This window comes from Pecten maximus, chromosome 14 (genome assembly GCF_902652985.1).
Source record: "Pecten maximus chromosome 14, xPecMax1.1, whole genome shotgun sequence".
NCBI lineage: Eukaryota > Metazoa > Mollusca > Bivalvia > Pectinida > Pectinidae > Pecten > Pecten maximus.
The window spans coordinates 8657708-8673137 of record NC_047028.1 but is presented as its reverse complement, the minus strand read 5'-3'; the positions used below and the strand labels follow the sequence as shown (position 1 = coordinate 8673137).

General features: G+C 37.4%; 1 protein-coding gene across 6 annotated transcripts in view; it reads right to left on the bottom strand.

The window, feature by feature from the left end:
* LOC117342022 (disks large homolog 2-like) overlaps positions 1–15430 on the bottom strand; it is a 264368-nt gene that overhangs the window by 156414 nt on the left and 92524 nt on the right. For all 6 annotated transcript variants that reach the window (XM_033903973.1, XM_033903974.1, XM_033903975.1 and 3 more), the window contains 2 exons: positions 14952–14987; positions 4046–4093 (listed from right to left, as the gene is read on the bottom strand). In XM_033903973.1, coding sequence (XP_033759864.1) covers positions 4046–4093; positions 14952–14987 — 84 coding nt within the window. The remainder of the gene's footprint in view (positions 1–4045; positions 4094–14951; positions 14988–15430) is intronic.

The window sequence follows — 15430 nt, the reverse complement described above, 5'->3', positions numbered from 1 at the left end:
GGTAAATCAAGAGTGAATTAAAGTCAGGTAAATCATGGTTAATTAGAGTCAGGTAGATCATGGTTAATAAGAGTCAGGTAAATCATGGTTAAATTATAGTCAGGTAAATCATGGTTAATTATAGTCAGGTAAATCATACAAAGTCAGGTAAAGTATTGTTAAATTATAGTCAGGTAAATAATGGTTAATTATAGTCAGGTAAATCATGGTTCAATTATAGTCAGGTAAATCATGGTTAAATTATAGTCAGGTAAATCATACAAAGTCACAGGTAAATCATACAAAGTCAGGTAAAGTATTGTTAAATTATAGTCAGGTAAATAATGGTTAATTATAGTCAGGTAAATCATGGTTCAATTATAGTCAGGTAAATCATGGTTAAATTATAGTCAGGTAAATCATACAAAGTCACAGGTAAATCATACAAAGTCAGGTAAAGTATTGTTAAATTATAGTCAGGTAAATAATGGTTAATTATAGTCAGGTAAATCATGGTTCAATTATAGTCAGGTAAATCATGGTTCAATTATTGTCAGGTAAATCATGGTTCAATTATAGTCAGGTAAATCATACAAAGTCACAGGTAAATCATACAAAGTCAGGTAAAGTATTGTTAAATTATAGTCAGGTAAATCATGGGTAAATTATAGGTAAATCATGGTTAAATTAAAGTCAGGTAAATCATGGTTAATTATAGTCAGGTAAATCAAGGGTTAATTATAGTCAGGTAAATCATGGTTAAATTAAAGTCAGGTAAATCATGGTTAAATTATAGTCAGGTAAATCAAGGTTGAATTATAGTCAGGTAAATCATGGTGAATTATAGTCAGGTAAATCATGGTTAATTATAGTCAGGTAAATCATGGTTAATTAAAGTCAGGTAAATCATGGTGAATTATAGTCAGGTAAATCAAGGGTGAATTAAAGTCAGGTAAATCATGGTGAATTATAGTCAGGTAAATCATGGTTAATTATAGTCAGGTAAATCATGGTTAATTAAAGTCAGGTAAATCATGGTGAATTCTAGTCAGGTAAATCATGGTTAATTATAGTCAGGTAAATCAAGGGTGAATTATAGTCAGGTAAATGATGGTTAAATTATAGTCAGGTAAATCCTGGTGAATTATAGTCAGGTAAATCATGAGTAAATTATAGTCATATATATATATATATATAGTCAGGTAAATCATATTTAAAGTTTTGTCAGGTTAATTATATAAAGTCAGGTAAATCATGAGTAAATTATAGTCAGGAAAATCACATAAATTATGCAACAACACGTAAATCCCAGGTAAATTACACAAGGTCAGGTAAATCACAGGTAAATTACACAAGGTCGGGTAAATAGTACAAGGTCAGGTATATCACAGGTATTTATATGAAGCTGACAAGGGTTGAATATCTATTAGGACTCAGCTGACTGTTACAAATGTGTATGTTTCATGTTAAAGCATATCCCAAATATGATATTGCCATGATATACAGACTTTCATTCTAGGCCCAAACAATCAAAGCATTTGTTACTTAACATACTGATACTCTTAAACCTTCAATGGTTTATCAAGCTACTGCAAACATGAATTTCAGTTTGCATCGCCTTTTCTCAACAACCTAATTTTGTTATAAAAATGTAATTATTGATCTCATTTTCTCACTGAAAACATCAGGAAATTAGCTCCTTCTCCAGCAAGTGTCAGACATGTAAGTTTATTGAATACCCCAGAAAATTTGTGTACCCATCAAAACATCATTATATAGGCCTAGAACATAAACAAGGACTAATATACGTCGCATACTAATTCAATCAGCACTTTTGGTATATATATATATATATATATATAGACGTGTTAAAAATAATTGAGCCATTTACTGGGACATTCCCCTATCTATTAGACTGAACTATAAAAGTGCAATTTTCAACAGTTGCCATCTATATTTAATCATCCTCATAAAATCTCTTCAAACATTCCATCATGCCAAAGACATTGAAAAGGTTTATTAATGTGGATGTCTCTATCAATGGTAGGGAGGCAATCATAACAGCAGCAACTCAGTAACAAGATAAAAATTTGACAGGGAGGAAATCAGAACAGCAGAAACTCCGTAACAAGGCAAAATATTCACAGGGAGGAAATCATAACAGCAGCAACTCAATAACAAGGCAAAATATTTAACTGGGAGGCAATCAGAACAGCAGCAAGTCAATAACAAGGCAAAATATTTCCTGGGAGAAAATCATAACAGCAGCAACTCAATAACAAGGCAAAATATTTCGCAGGGAGGCAATCAGAACAGCAGCAACACAGTAACAAGACAAACTATTTGACAGGGAGGCAATCAGAACAGCAGCAACTCAGTAACAAGGCAAAGTATTTCACAGGGAGGCAATCAGAACAGCAGCAACTCAGTAACAGGACAAACTATTTCACAGGGAGGCAATCAGAACAGCAGCAACTCAGTGACAAGACAAAGTGTTTCACAGAACAGCAGCAACTCAGTAACAAGTCAAAATATTTCACAGGAAGGTAATCAGAACAGCAGCAACTCAGTGACAAGACAAAATATTTCACAGGGAGGCAATCAGAACAGCAGCAACTCAGTGACAAAACAAAGTATTCACAGGGAGGCAATCAGAACAGTAGCAACTCAGTAACAAGACAAAATATTTCACAGGGAGGCAATCAGAACAGCAGCAACTCAATGACAAGACAAAGTATTCACAGGGAGGCAATTAGAACTTCCAGTATATAGCAACTAAAATAACACTGAGCTATTTTTACATGACAGTATTTAGTTTCTGCATACTAACGATGACAATTCTAGGCTTACTTAGTAATTTTTCTCCCATTTATTTTCAACTTTCATGGCCAAGAGGGAACCAATATTTATCTATCCTACAAGTCAATCAACTTTCAAGCGGCTGCACTTCCAGTGATTTAGTCATGTACAGAGTATTAATGTACATATTTGATCCAGTAGAACTTAATGGCAATGTAATGACATACAACTAATATTTTTGATTTTCCAGTAATTTACATGCATCCATACTTATAATCCTGACAAAGCAGTATGGATTTTTCTGATTACAACAAAAAAACTTAAGTGTTAAAAGTTCATTCCCAATTGTATCCTCTACTGTTTTATTCTGTGTGACAAAATAAAACTTTGATAGAAACTATAACATTGACAGATTATCAATGCCCCTTGTGTGTGTGTAACCCTTTTATTTGATGAGCACCTACTAGTGCTTTAAGAAGGGAAATAACCCTAACAATTTTAAAAGGAACTTGCTGAAAATTTAACTTTTACCTGCAGAAGCTTTTTGAAATTTTTTAAAATATAAGTCAGTCATCAATTGCTGTAGAGCAATGGACACAGATGTCAGAAAAGCATATGTTGAGCTTCCTGTTGTTGATATGACCAGGAAATGGCCGCCATTTTGTTTAAATGTGAAACTGAGGCCACAAAACTGACGGATATCGCCACCATTTTGTTTAAATGTGAAACTGTAGCCACAAAAGCGACAGTGTTCCATGGTGTACCTACTTACCAAATTCATTAAAATCAGACAATGTTTAAATTTAGACCAGTCAGAGGTCAGGAAATGGCCATTTTGTTTGAATGTGAAACTGAGGTTACGAAAATGTGACCATTTTGTGGCACTCAACCTGATATAGATTACGCACATCTGCAATTTATAAGAACTATTGCCATCAAGTTTCGTTGAAATTCTCTCAAAAGTTTAGGAGAAGTAGCCAGTACATATTTATGTGTACAGATGTATGAACAACTTGATTCCAGTATATACTCATTTCACATATCTATTGATATTTGGTTATTTGCTAAAACTTGAGTGAACCAAGTCAGCTTACTGAATGTCCCATACAGTACATCTGTATTTGACAGTCTGCCTGACGTAAGCCAAGGCCAAGAACTCTCAGCTTAATAGATAATTGCCTAATATAAAGGGTCATGAGATTGTCAGGTTATACAGCTAGCAGTGTAAGAGTAAGAGTTTTGGATATTGATACAGAGGATAACTTACCCTCTCCAATGGAATCTCCTCATACTCCCACTCTCCAGCACCATTCATCTGAAACAGGAAATCACATATCATCATCACAGGCCACATTGAAAATCATCATAAAAACTTCTAATTTTATTAAACATTCATAGATACGTAAACATCATTAGAGTTACCACGTGCACTAGAGCTATGATTTGTTTTGTATATCCAACGAACTTCATGATGTCAAGTTCTTAACAAGGTCATTTCAAAGCTTACAATGTCAAGGTCATAGTTGAAAATCCTTAGGTCATAAGAAACCTAATGTCCTTGTGATGTCATGTCATCAGTGTAATCAAAAGTCTAAAGATAACAATGTCATGTCATCGGTGTAAACCCAAAGTCCAAAGATAACAATGTCATAACCAGGTTATCAGAAACAAAAAGAAAACTTACTATTTCAAGATCATAGCCGAAATCACAAGGCCAAGTAAACTTGTGTCAAGGTCATTTGTTTGATTCGAAGGTCATAACAAAAAAATCTCGTCAAGATTTCAAGGTCAAAGTTATGAGTCATAAGGTCACAATAAAGTGGAATAAACTTCCGACGACAAAGCAATGAAACCCAAGGGCATTGCATACTAAGCATGTTCTCAGAATACCTTACACTAAACTCACCTGTGATAACATTACAATATGCACATCATCCATTTCTATCACACATCTCAATAACAATAAAGAAGAACTTTAATACCTCAACTGAACGGATTTCTCCTTGATTAAAGCATCACTCCAAACATTCCTTAATTTCCATTTGTTTTTCTGGAAGTGGTAAAAGTTTGGGAGACCCCAGACCACTTTGTCAGTGTATCCCAGAATGCCCCACACCAATTCCAGACCAGATCAGTTAAGTATCGGCTGAACAGTTGTGTTAGGATGGATGAGACTAATCTATAAGGATGAGTGTGGACAGAGTTAATCCCAGTAACCAGGGCATGACTGGGTACTGATTATCTCTATCCTCAGACATACATCCATACCTAGATCAGCCCTATACTTAGAATGCTAATTACTGCCTTGTGTTTCAGGACAACACACATTTTGCCTTGTTCTACAACATACCAATTTATCACAAATTATACTACTGAAAATCTTTCAAAACTCAACAAGTTAACACTTTGTTTTCTAAACTCTGCAAGGTAGTGCTTTGTTTTTAAAAGCTAAGATCTTGTTTCCAAACAATGGACTCCTTTCTGCAAGTCATCCTAAACAACAAAGTCCTGCCTCAAATCATCCTCACAACACACAAAGTCCTACCTCAAGTCATCCTCACAACACACAAAGTCCTGCCTCAAGTCATCCTCACAACACACAAAGTCCTGCCTCAAGTCATCCTCACAACACACAAAGTCCTGCCTCAAGTCATCCTCACAACACACAAAGTCCTGCCTCAAGTCATCCTAACAACACACAAAGTCCTGTCTGGTCATCCTCACAACACACAAAGTACTGCCTCAAGTCATCCTCACAACACACAAAGTCCTGCCTCAAGTAATCCTCACAACATACAAAGTCCTGCCTCAAATCATCCTCACAACACACAAAGTCCTACCTCAAGTCATCCTCACAACACACAAAGTCATGCCTCAAGTCATCCTCACAACACACAAAGACCTGCCTCAAGTCATCCTCACAACACACAAAGTCCTGCCTCAAGTCATCCTCACAACACACAAAGTCCTGCCTCAAGTCATCCTCACAACACACAAAGTCCTTCCTCAAATCATCCTCACAACACACAAAGACCTGCCTCAAGTCATCCTCACAACACACAAAGTCCTGCCTCAAGTCATCCTCACAACACACAAAGTCCTTCCTCAAGTCATCCTCACAACACACAAAGTCCTGCCTCAAGTCATCCTAACAACACACAAAGTCCTGTCTGGTCATCCTCACAACACACAAAGTCCTTCCTCAAGTCATCCTCACAACACACAAAGTCATGCCTCAAGTCATTCTCACAACACACAAAGTCCTGCCTCAAGTCATCCTCACAACACACAAAGTCCTGCCTCAAGTCATCCTCACAACACACAAAGTCCTACCTCAAGTCATCCTCACAACAAAGACCTGCCTCAAGTCATCCTCACAACACACAAAGTCCTACCTCAAGTCATCCTCACAACACACAAAGTCCTGCCTCAAGTCATCCTCACAACACACTAAGCCCTGTCTGGTCATCCTCACACACACAAAGTCCTGCCTCTAGTCATCCTCACAACACACAAAGTCCTGTCTGGTCATCCTCACAACACACAAAGTCCTGCATCAAGTCATCCTCACAACACACTAAGCCCTGTCTGGTCATCCTCACAACACACAAGTCCTGCCTCAAGTCATCCTCACAACACCCTGTCTGGTCATCCTCACAACACACAAGTCCTGCGTCAAGTCATCCTCACAACACACAAAGTCCTGCCTCAAATCATCCTCACAACACACTAAGTCCTGCCTCAAGTCATCCTCACAACACACAAGTCCTGCCTCAAGTCATCCTCACAACACACAAAGTCCTGCCTCAAGTCATTCTAACAACACATTAAGTCCTGCCTAATTGATATGATGAAATGAATTTCAACTGAATTATCTGTATAAAACCGGTTCCTGCTATATTGACAAAATGGTTTTCCATTCAGTTTTGTAGTTTTCTTCTAGTTTGGTAGAAACAACAGATAAGATACATGCTTACCACATTTACAGAAACATGTAAATGCTACGCTTCCAATAAGACAATGAAACAATTAAATCTCATCCAAGGATTCGATGGTGTCACTGAACGAACATAAAAGTCTAACTGTGCTGACAAAGCAATCATAACTGTCCAGGATTTATTACGCCATTTTGTTTTTATGGTATCAAACCTCTTAATGGATCATTGCCTGATTTACTGTGTCTGAAATAGCACGATAAACACACTATAAAATGACTATCAACAGCAGCGTGCCACACTTGTTGAAGGAATAGCATAAGAAGTTACTTATATCTGGACCAAGAAATCAGGGCTCATAAAACCTCACTCAATGTAGATAGCAGCCAGTAATGGAGAAAACATCCTTTTCTCAGGATGCTTTAGGAACATAGTTGTTGGTGGCATATATTAACAAACTACCTGACCAGAAGCATAAGGGGCAAAGACATCCCATACATGTATTTCAAATGACATTTTTTTTTTTTTTTTTTTTTATTTCTTTTTCTGTTTTTCCTTTTTTTTTTTTTCCCCTGCCCACGTCTGGAAACTAGTCAACTAGTGAGATTTTTAATAGTTTGAAACACTGTATAACATTTGTAATCACAGCAGAATTTTATAGTTAAGTGTGTCTTATTTTTATCAAGTGAACTCCTTTTAATAGAGTTTGTTTGCTTGGTGTTTCATGTCCCCACACCACTAAGATGATTTAAGGACGGTGTCCACAAAGGACGAGGCTAAAAAAAGGAAGCTTTTATAGTGTTATCGTATTGAAATGCCACTCCTATCCACAGTAGAGTACAAGGTATTGTGTATCTAACATGGTATTGTTTATCAAAAAAAGGTGTTGTGTATCTAATAATGTATTGTGCATTAAAAAAGGTATTGTGTGTTAAACAATGTATTGTGTATCTAACAAGGTATTGTGTATCTAGCATGGTATTGTGTATCTAACACAGTATTGTGTATCTAACAATGTATTGTGTATCTAACAAGGTAATGTGTATCTAACACAGTATTGTGTATCTAACAATGTATTGTGTATCTAACAAGGTATTGTGTATCTAACACAGTATTGTGTATCTAACAGTGTATTGTGTATCTAACAAGGTAATGTGTATCAAACAAGGTATTGTGTATCTAACAATGTATTGTGTATCTAACAAGGTAATGTGTATCTAACACAGTATTGTGTATCAAACAATGTATTGTGTATCTAACAAGGTAATGTGTATCAAACAAGGTATTGTGTATCAAACAATGTATTGTGTATCTAACAAGGTATTGTGTATCTAACATGGTATTGTGTATCTAACAATGTATTGTGTATCAAACAATGTATTGTGTATCTAACATGGTATTGTGTATCTAACAATGTATTGTGTATCAAACAATGTATTGTGTATCTAACAATGTAATGTGTATCAAACAAGGTATGGTGTATCAAACAATGTATTGTGTATCTAACAAGGTATTGTGTATCTAACATGGTAGTGTGTATCTAACAAGGTAGTGTATATCAAACAATGTATTGTGTATCTAACAAGGTACTGTGTATCTAACAAGGTAGTGTGTATCTAACAATGTATTATGTGTCTAACAAGGTACTGTGTATCTAACAATGTATTGTGTATCTAACAAGGTACTGTGTATCAAACAAGGTATTGTGTATCAAACAATGTATTGTGTATCTAACATGATATTGTGTATCTAACAAGGTATTGTGTATCTAACAAGGTAGTGTGTATCTAACAAGGTATTGTGTATCTAACATGGTATTGTGTATCTAACATGATATTGTGTATCTAACAATGTATTGTGTATCTAACAATGTATTGTGTATCTAACAAGGTAGTGTGTATCTAACAAGGTATTGTGTATCTAACATGATATTGTGTATCTAACAATGTATTGTGTATCTAACAATGTATTGTGTATCAAACAAGGTAGTGTATATCAAACAATGTATTGTGTATCAAACAAGGTACTGTGTATCTTACAAGGTATTGTGTATCTAACAATGCATTGTGTATCAAACAAGGTACTGTATATCAAACAATGTATTGTGTATATAACAATGTATTGTGTATCTAACAAGGTATTGTGTATCTAACAAGGTACTGTGTATCTAACAATGTATTGTGTATCTAACAAGGTATTGTGTATCTAACACAGTATTGTGTATCAAACAATGTATTGTGTATCTAACAAGGTAATGTGTATCTAACAAGGTAATGTGTATCAAACAATGTATTGTGTATCTAACATGGTATTGTGTATCAAACAAGGTACTGTATATCAAACAAGGTATTGTGTATCTAACAAGGTATTGTGTATCTAACAAGGTACTGAGTATCAAACAAGGTATTGTGTACCAAACAATGTATTGTGTATCTAACAAGGTACTGAGTATCAAACAAGATATTGTGTACCAAACAATGTATTGTGTATCAAACAAGATATTGTGTACCAAACAAGGTATTGTGTATCAAACAAGGTATTGTGTATCTAACAAGGTACTGAGTATCAAACAAGATATTGTGTACCAAACAATGTATTGTGTACCAAACAATGTATTGTGTACCAAACAATGTATTGTGTATCAAACAAGGTATTGTGTATCTAACAATGTATTGTGTATCAAACAATGTATTGTATATCTAACAAGGTATTGTGTATCTAACAAGGTAATGTGTATCTAACACAGTATTGTGTATCTAACAATGTATTGTGTATCAAGCAAGGTATTGTGTATCAAACATGGTATTGTGTATCAAACATGGTATTGTGTATCAAACAATGTATTGTGTATCAAACATGGTATTGTGTATCAAACAATGTATTGTGTATCTAACAAGGTAGTGTATATCAAACAATGTATTGTGTATCAAACAATGTATTGTGTATCAAACAATGTATGAGTATCAAACAATGTATTGTGTATCAATGTATTGTGTATCAAACAATGTATTGTGTATCAAACAAGGTAGTGTATATCAAACAATGTATTGTGTATCAAACAATGTATTGTGTATCAAACAATGTATTGTGTATCAAACAATGTATTGTGCATCAAACAATGTATTGTGTATCTAACAATGTATTGTGTATCTAACATGGTATTGTGTATCTAACATGGTATTGTGTATCTAACAAGGTATTTAATAGCGGTAAGTAATATATGACTTTTAAACCAATGTGGTGCAAAATGACAGGTCATATCTTAGGAGTTTACAAACTGTTTAGGTTCAATATATTTGGCTAATATCAGAATTGTCTCTAACCATTGTAAAATCTGAAATCCACCCTCCATGTCTCATTTATCACACACAACACAGAATTTTGTACTATTCTCAGGTACTAGTGTGTTGACCTGTACAGTATTCTCTCCGGGGTACAGTGACAATTTAAATGTGCTTCCTTTTAAGAAATCAATATGTCACCAATGCTTGAGAACCTGGCTTTTTAAATTTCCATGAGGCTTTGAAGTGTGGTATCATTGCTGCTAGTACTATGGATATTACATTACATGTTTCTCTCCTTATTTTTATACTCATGATGACACCTTTATCAGCCACTATAAATTGGTTAAGATTTTCTAAAGTAGATACAATACAGTCTGTACTCAAACACCTGTATCAGATTGCATTTGCCTAGCTTGCTTCAACACCTATAGTTCATATCCTTGTGACAGTAAGGGTCATATGAGGTCACCAACAGCCAATGTCATATGAGGACACCAACACCCCAAGGTCATATGAGGACTGGTGTCAAGTAGAGGCACCAGCAATCAGGGTCATATGAAGACAGTCCATAAGGGTCATATATCAGGACAGGTGTCAAGTGAGGGCACCAACAGCTAAGGTCATATGAGGACAGGTGTCAAGTGGAGGATACGCTAGGGTCATATGAGGCAGGTGTCAAGTGGGGGATACCTACAACAAGGGTCATATGAGGCAGGTGTCAAGTGGGGGCACCAACAGCTAAGGTCATATCAGGTCAGGTGTCAAGTGGGGGATACGCTAGGGTCATATGAGGACAGGTGTCAAGTGGGGGATACCTACAACAAGGGTCATATGAGGACAGGTGTCAAGTGGGGGCACCGATAATTAGGGTCATATGAGGACATGTATCAAGTGAGGGCACCGATAATTAGGGTCATATGAGGACAGGTGTCAAGTGAGGGCACCAATAATTCGGATCATATGAGGACATGTGTCAAGTGGGGGATACCAACAACAGGTAGGTATCAAGTGAGGACACCAATAATTAGGGTCATATGAGGACAGGTGTCAAGTGGGGGATACCAACAACAGGTAGGTATCAAGAGAGGGCACCAACAACTAGGGTCATATGAGGACAGGTGTCAAGTGAGGGCACCAATAATTAGGGTCATATGAGGACAGGTGTCAAGTGAGGGCACCAATAATTAGGGTCATATGAGGACAGGTGTCAAGTGGGGGATACCAACAACAGGTAGGTATCAAGTGAGGGCACCAACAGCTAGGGTCATATGCGGACAGGTGTCAAGTGGGGGATACCAACAACTAGGGTCATATGAGGACAGGTGTCAAGTGAGGGCACCAACAACTAGGGTCATATGAGGACAGGTGTCAAGTGGGGGATACAACAACTAGGGTCATATGAGGACATGTATCAAGTGAGGGCACCGATAATTAGGGTCATATGAGGACAGGTGTCAAGTGAGGGCACCAATAATTAGGATCATATGAGGACAGGTGTCAAGTGGGGGATACCAACAACAGGTAGGTATCAAGTGAGGGCACCAACAACTAGGGTCATATGAGGACATGTATCAAGTGAGGGCACCAACAACTAGGGTCATATGAGGACATGTGTCAAGTGAGGGCACCAACAACTAGGGTCATATGCGGACAGGTGTCAAGTGGGGGATACCAACAACTAGGGTCATATGCGGACAGGTGTCAAGTGAGGGTACCAACAACTAGGGTCATATGAGGACATGTGTCAAGTGGGGGATACCAACAACTAGGGCCATGAGGAAAGGTGTCAAGTGAGGGCACCAACAACTAGGGTCATATGAGGACAGGTGTCAAGTGAGGGAACCAACTGCTAGGGTCATATGAGGACATGTGTCAAGTGAGGGCACCAACAACTAGGGTCATATGAGGACATGTGTCAAGTGAGGGCACCAACTGCTAGGGTCATATGAGGACACTAACAGCCAGGGTCATATGGGGACTGGCAACATTTATTTCCTTGAACATTTTTAGTGAGATTAAAACTTCCCTTGATCTGCATAGTTCCTTGCTCCTGACAGAAAAATTATTCACCTTAAACATTTATCAGCTACTAACAATGTCTTCTTGCTATTTTAACTAATTAGTTTTCTAAAATAGTCAGAGCTAAAAACAGGAAAACTAATTTAGAATGATTTTTTTGTTTTTGTTCCTTTAAACTTATTACAAGGCTTGTTTTATTGACCAGCGAAAAAAATCTGCCGTTAAAATTGGCTTTCCTTGTTTAGATCTATTCAAATTTCAATAAAAGTAAATTACATTAGCTGAAGAGTTGTAAAAAGCACAAAACGACTGTGTCTCTCTGGTCCTCCCAACTCGTATTACTTGGCTTCAAACACATTTTCTCTGCACCATCATAAACAGATATTGATCAGATGGCATAACCAAGTGGAAAGCATAGAGGAAAATTCAACAAAAACCTCACACTTAGTGAGAACTGCAGTCACACTTGCACATGCACAGTTACAAAGCCAAGAGAACAATGAATAAGTATGTAATTATAATCCGTAATATCAATACACTGACAGAAACGTGCCTGACTGTCTGACAGAATTATGTCTGTCTTTTTAACTCCCACTTCTTAACATATGACAAAATAGGAAAAGAAGCAGAATTCCGAATCAAAGGGTCATCACAAACTCTATCCAACTTTATCAGTGACCAATAAATCTAACCACAGCAGTGACCACAAACTCTATCTAACCTCACAAGTGACCACAAACTCTATCTAACATCACCAGTGACCACAAACTCTATTTAACCTCACCAGTGACCACAAACTCTATCTAACCTCACCAGTGACCAATAACTCTATCTGACCTCACCAGTGACAACAAACTCTATGTAACATCACCAGTGACCACAAACTCTATGTAACATCACCAGTGACCACAAACTCTATCCAACCACACCAGTGACCATAAAACTCTATTTAACCTCACCAGTGACCACAAACTCTATCTAACCTCACAAGTGACCACAAACTCTATCTAACATCACCAGTGACCACAAACTCTATGTAACATCACCAGTGACCACAAACTCTATCCAACCACACCAGTGACCACAAACTCTATTTAACCTCACCAGTGACCACAAACTCTATCTAACCTCACCAGTGACCACAAACTCTATCTAACCTCACCAGTGACCACAAACTCTATGTAACATCACCAGTGACCACAAACTCTATGTAACATCACCAGTGACCACAAACTCTATGTAACATCACCAGTGACCACAAACTCTATCTAACCTCACCAGTGACCACAAACTCTATTTAACCTCACCAGTGACCACAAACTCTATCTAACCTCACCAGTGACCACAAACTCTATCTAACCTCACCAGTGACCACAAACTCTATCTAACCTCACCAGTGACAACAAACTCTATCTAACCTCACCAGTGACCACAAACTCTATCTAACCTCACCAGTGACCACAAACTCTATCTAACCTCACCAATGACCACAAACTCTATCTAACCTCACCAGTGGACACTAACTCTATCTAACCTCACCAGTGACCACAAACTCTATCTAACCTCACCAGTGACCACAAACTATATCTAACCTCACCAGTGACCACAAACTATATCTAACCTCACCAGTGACCACAAACTCTATCTGACCTCACCAGTGACCACAAACTCTATCTGACCTCACCAGTGACCACAAACTCCATCTAACCTCACCAGTGACCACAAACTCTATCTAACCTCACCAGTGACCACAAACTCTATCTAACCTCACCAGTGACCACAAACTCTATTTAACCTCACCAGTGACCACAAACTCTATCTAACCTCACCAGTGACCACAAACTCTATCTAACCTCACCAGTGACCACAAACTCCAAGTAACCTCACCAGTGACCACAAAATATATCTAACATCACCAGTGACCACAAACTCTATCTAACCTCACCAGTGACCACAAACTCTATCTAACCTCACCAGTGACCACAAACTCTATCTGACCTCACCAGTGGACACTAACTCTATCTAACCTCACCAGTGACCACAAACTCTAGCTAACCTCACCAGTGACCACAAACTCTATTTAACCTCACCAGTGACCACAAACTCTATCTAACCTCACCAGTGACCACAAACTCTATCTAACCACACCAGTGGACACAAACTCTAGCTAACCTCACCAGTGACCACAAACTCTATCTAACCTCACCAGTGACCACAAACTCTATCTAACCTCACCAGTGACCACAAACTCTATCTAACATCACCAGTGACCACAAACTCTATCTAACCTCACCAGTGACCACAAACTCTAGCTAACCTCACCAGTGACCACAAACTCTATCTAACCTCACCAGTGACCACAAACTCTATCTAACCTCACCAGTGACCACAAACTCTAGCTAACCTCACCAATGACCACAAACTCTATCTAACCACACCAGTGACCACAAACTCTATCTAACCTCACCAGTGACCACAAACTCTATCTAACCTCACCAGTGACCACAAACTCTATCTAACCACACCAGTGACCACAAACTCTAACCTCACCAGTGACCACAAACTCTATCTAACATCACCAGTGACCACAAACTCTATCTAACCTCACCAGTGACCACAAACTCTATCTAACCTCACCAGTGACCACAAACTCTATCTAACCTCACCAGTGACCACAAACTCTATCTAACCTCACCAGTGGACACTAAGCTGACACTAAGCTGACAGGAACATTCCATCAAATAACATGTATGTGTATGTCATCGTCATGTCTAAACCATATTTTCTCAAATCAATCACCAAGAGGTTTTTTTTTATGTCTTTGCGACTGATATATTTAAATTTAACACTCTGATGATATGAGCTAATTGATTAAAAAAAGTCTGCGTTATCTTGATCTTCATTGTCTAACAACTAGACATTGTGTAGTACTTACATAGTCTGAATCCCCGGTCTCTGATCCACCTTGTGGCTGTAAAACAAAAATATCTCATCAGTACACATCGCAACTGTAGATATTTTGTTCAACTAATTGTAAACATTTATGTATGGGGAGAACAACAGAATACAAAATACAATTGTACACAAGTAAAATGTGCCACAATGCATATTATAAGCAATATCTCCCCGCCTCTTTCAAAACCAGATATTTATCAAAAAGGTTGTTTATGATTTTAGAGTTTGTTTCAGTTAATTTTTGATTTTCACAAATTTTTTGACACTGATATACCCTGTATATTGTAACCAATCTGTGTAGTTATTCATGACATAGAAATAAGGCTTGGAATTTTCCACAGAAATATTTTCTTGAGAATTTTAACAAGTTATTATCACCAAACGACTAAGATGCGCCCATAAGGGACATAACTCCATCAAAACTTTTACACATAAGGGACATAACTCCATCAAAACTTT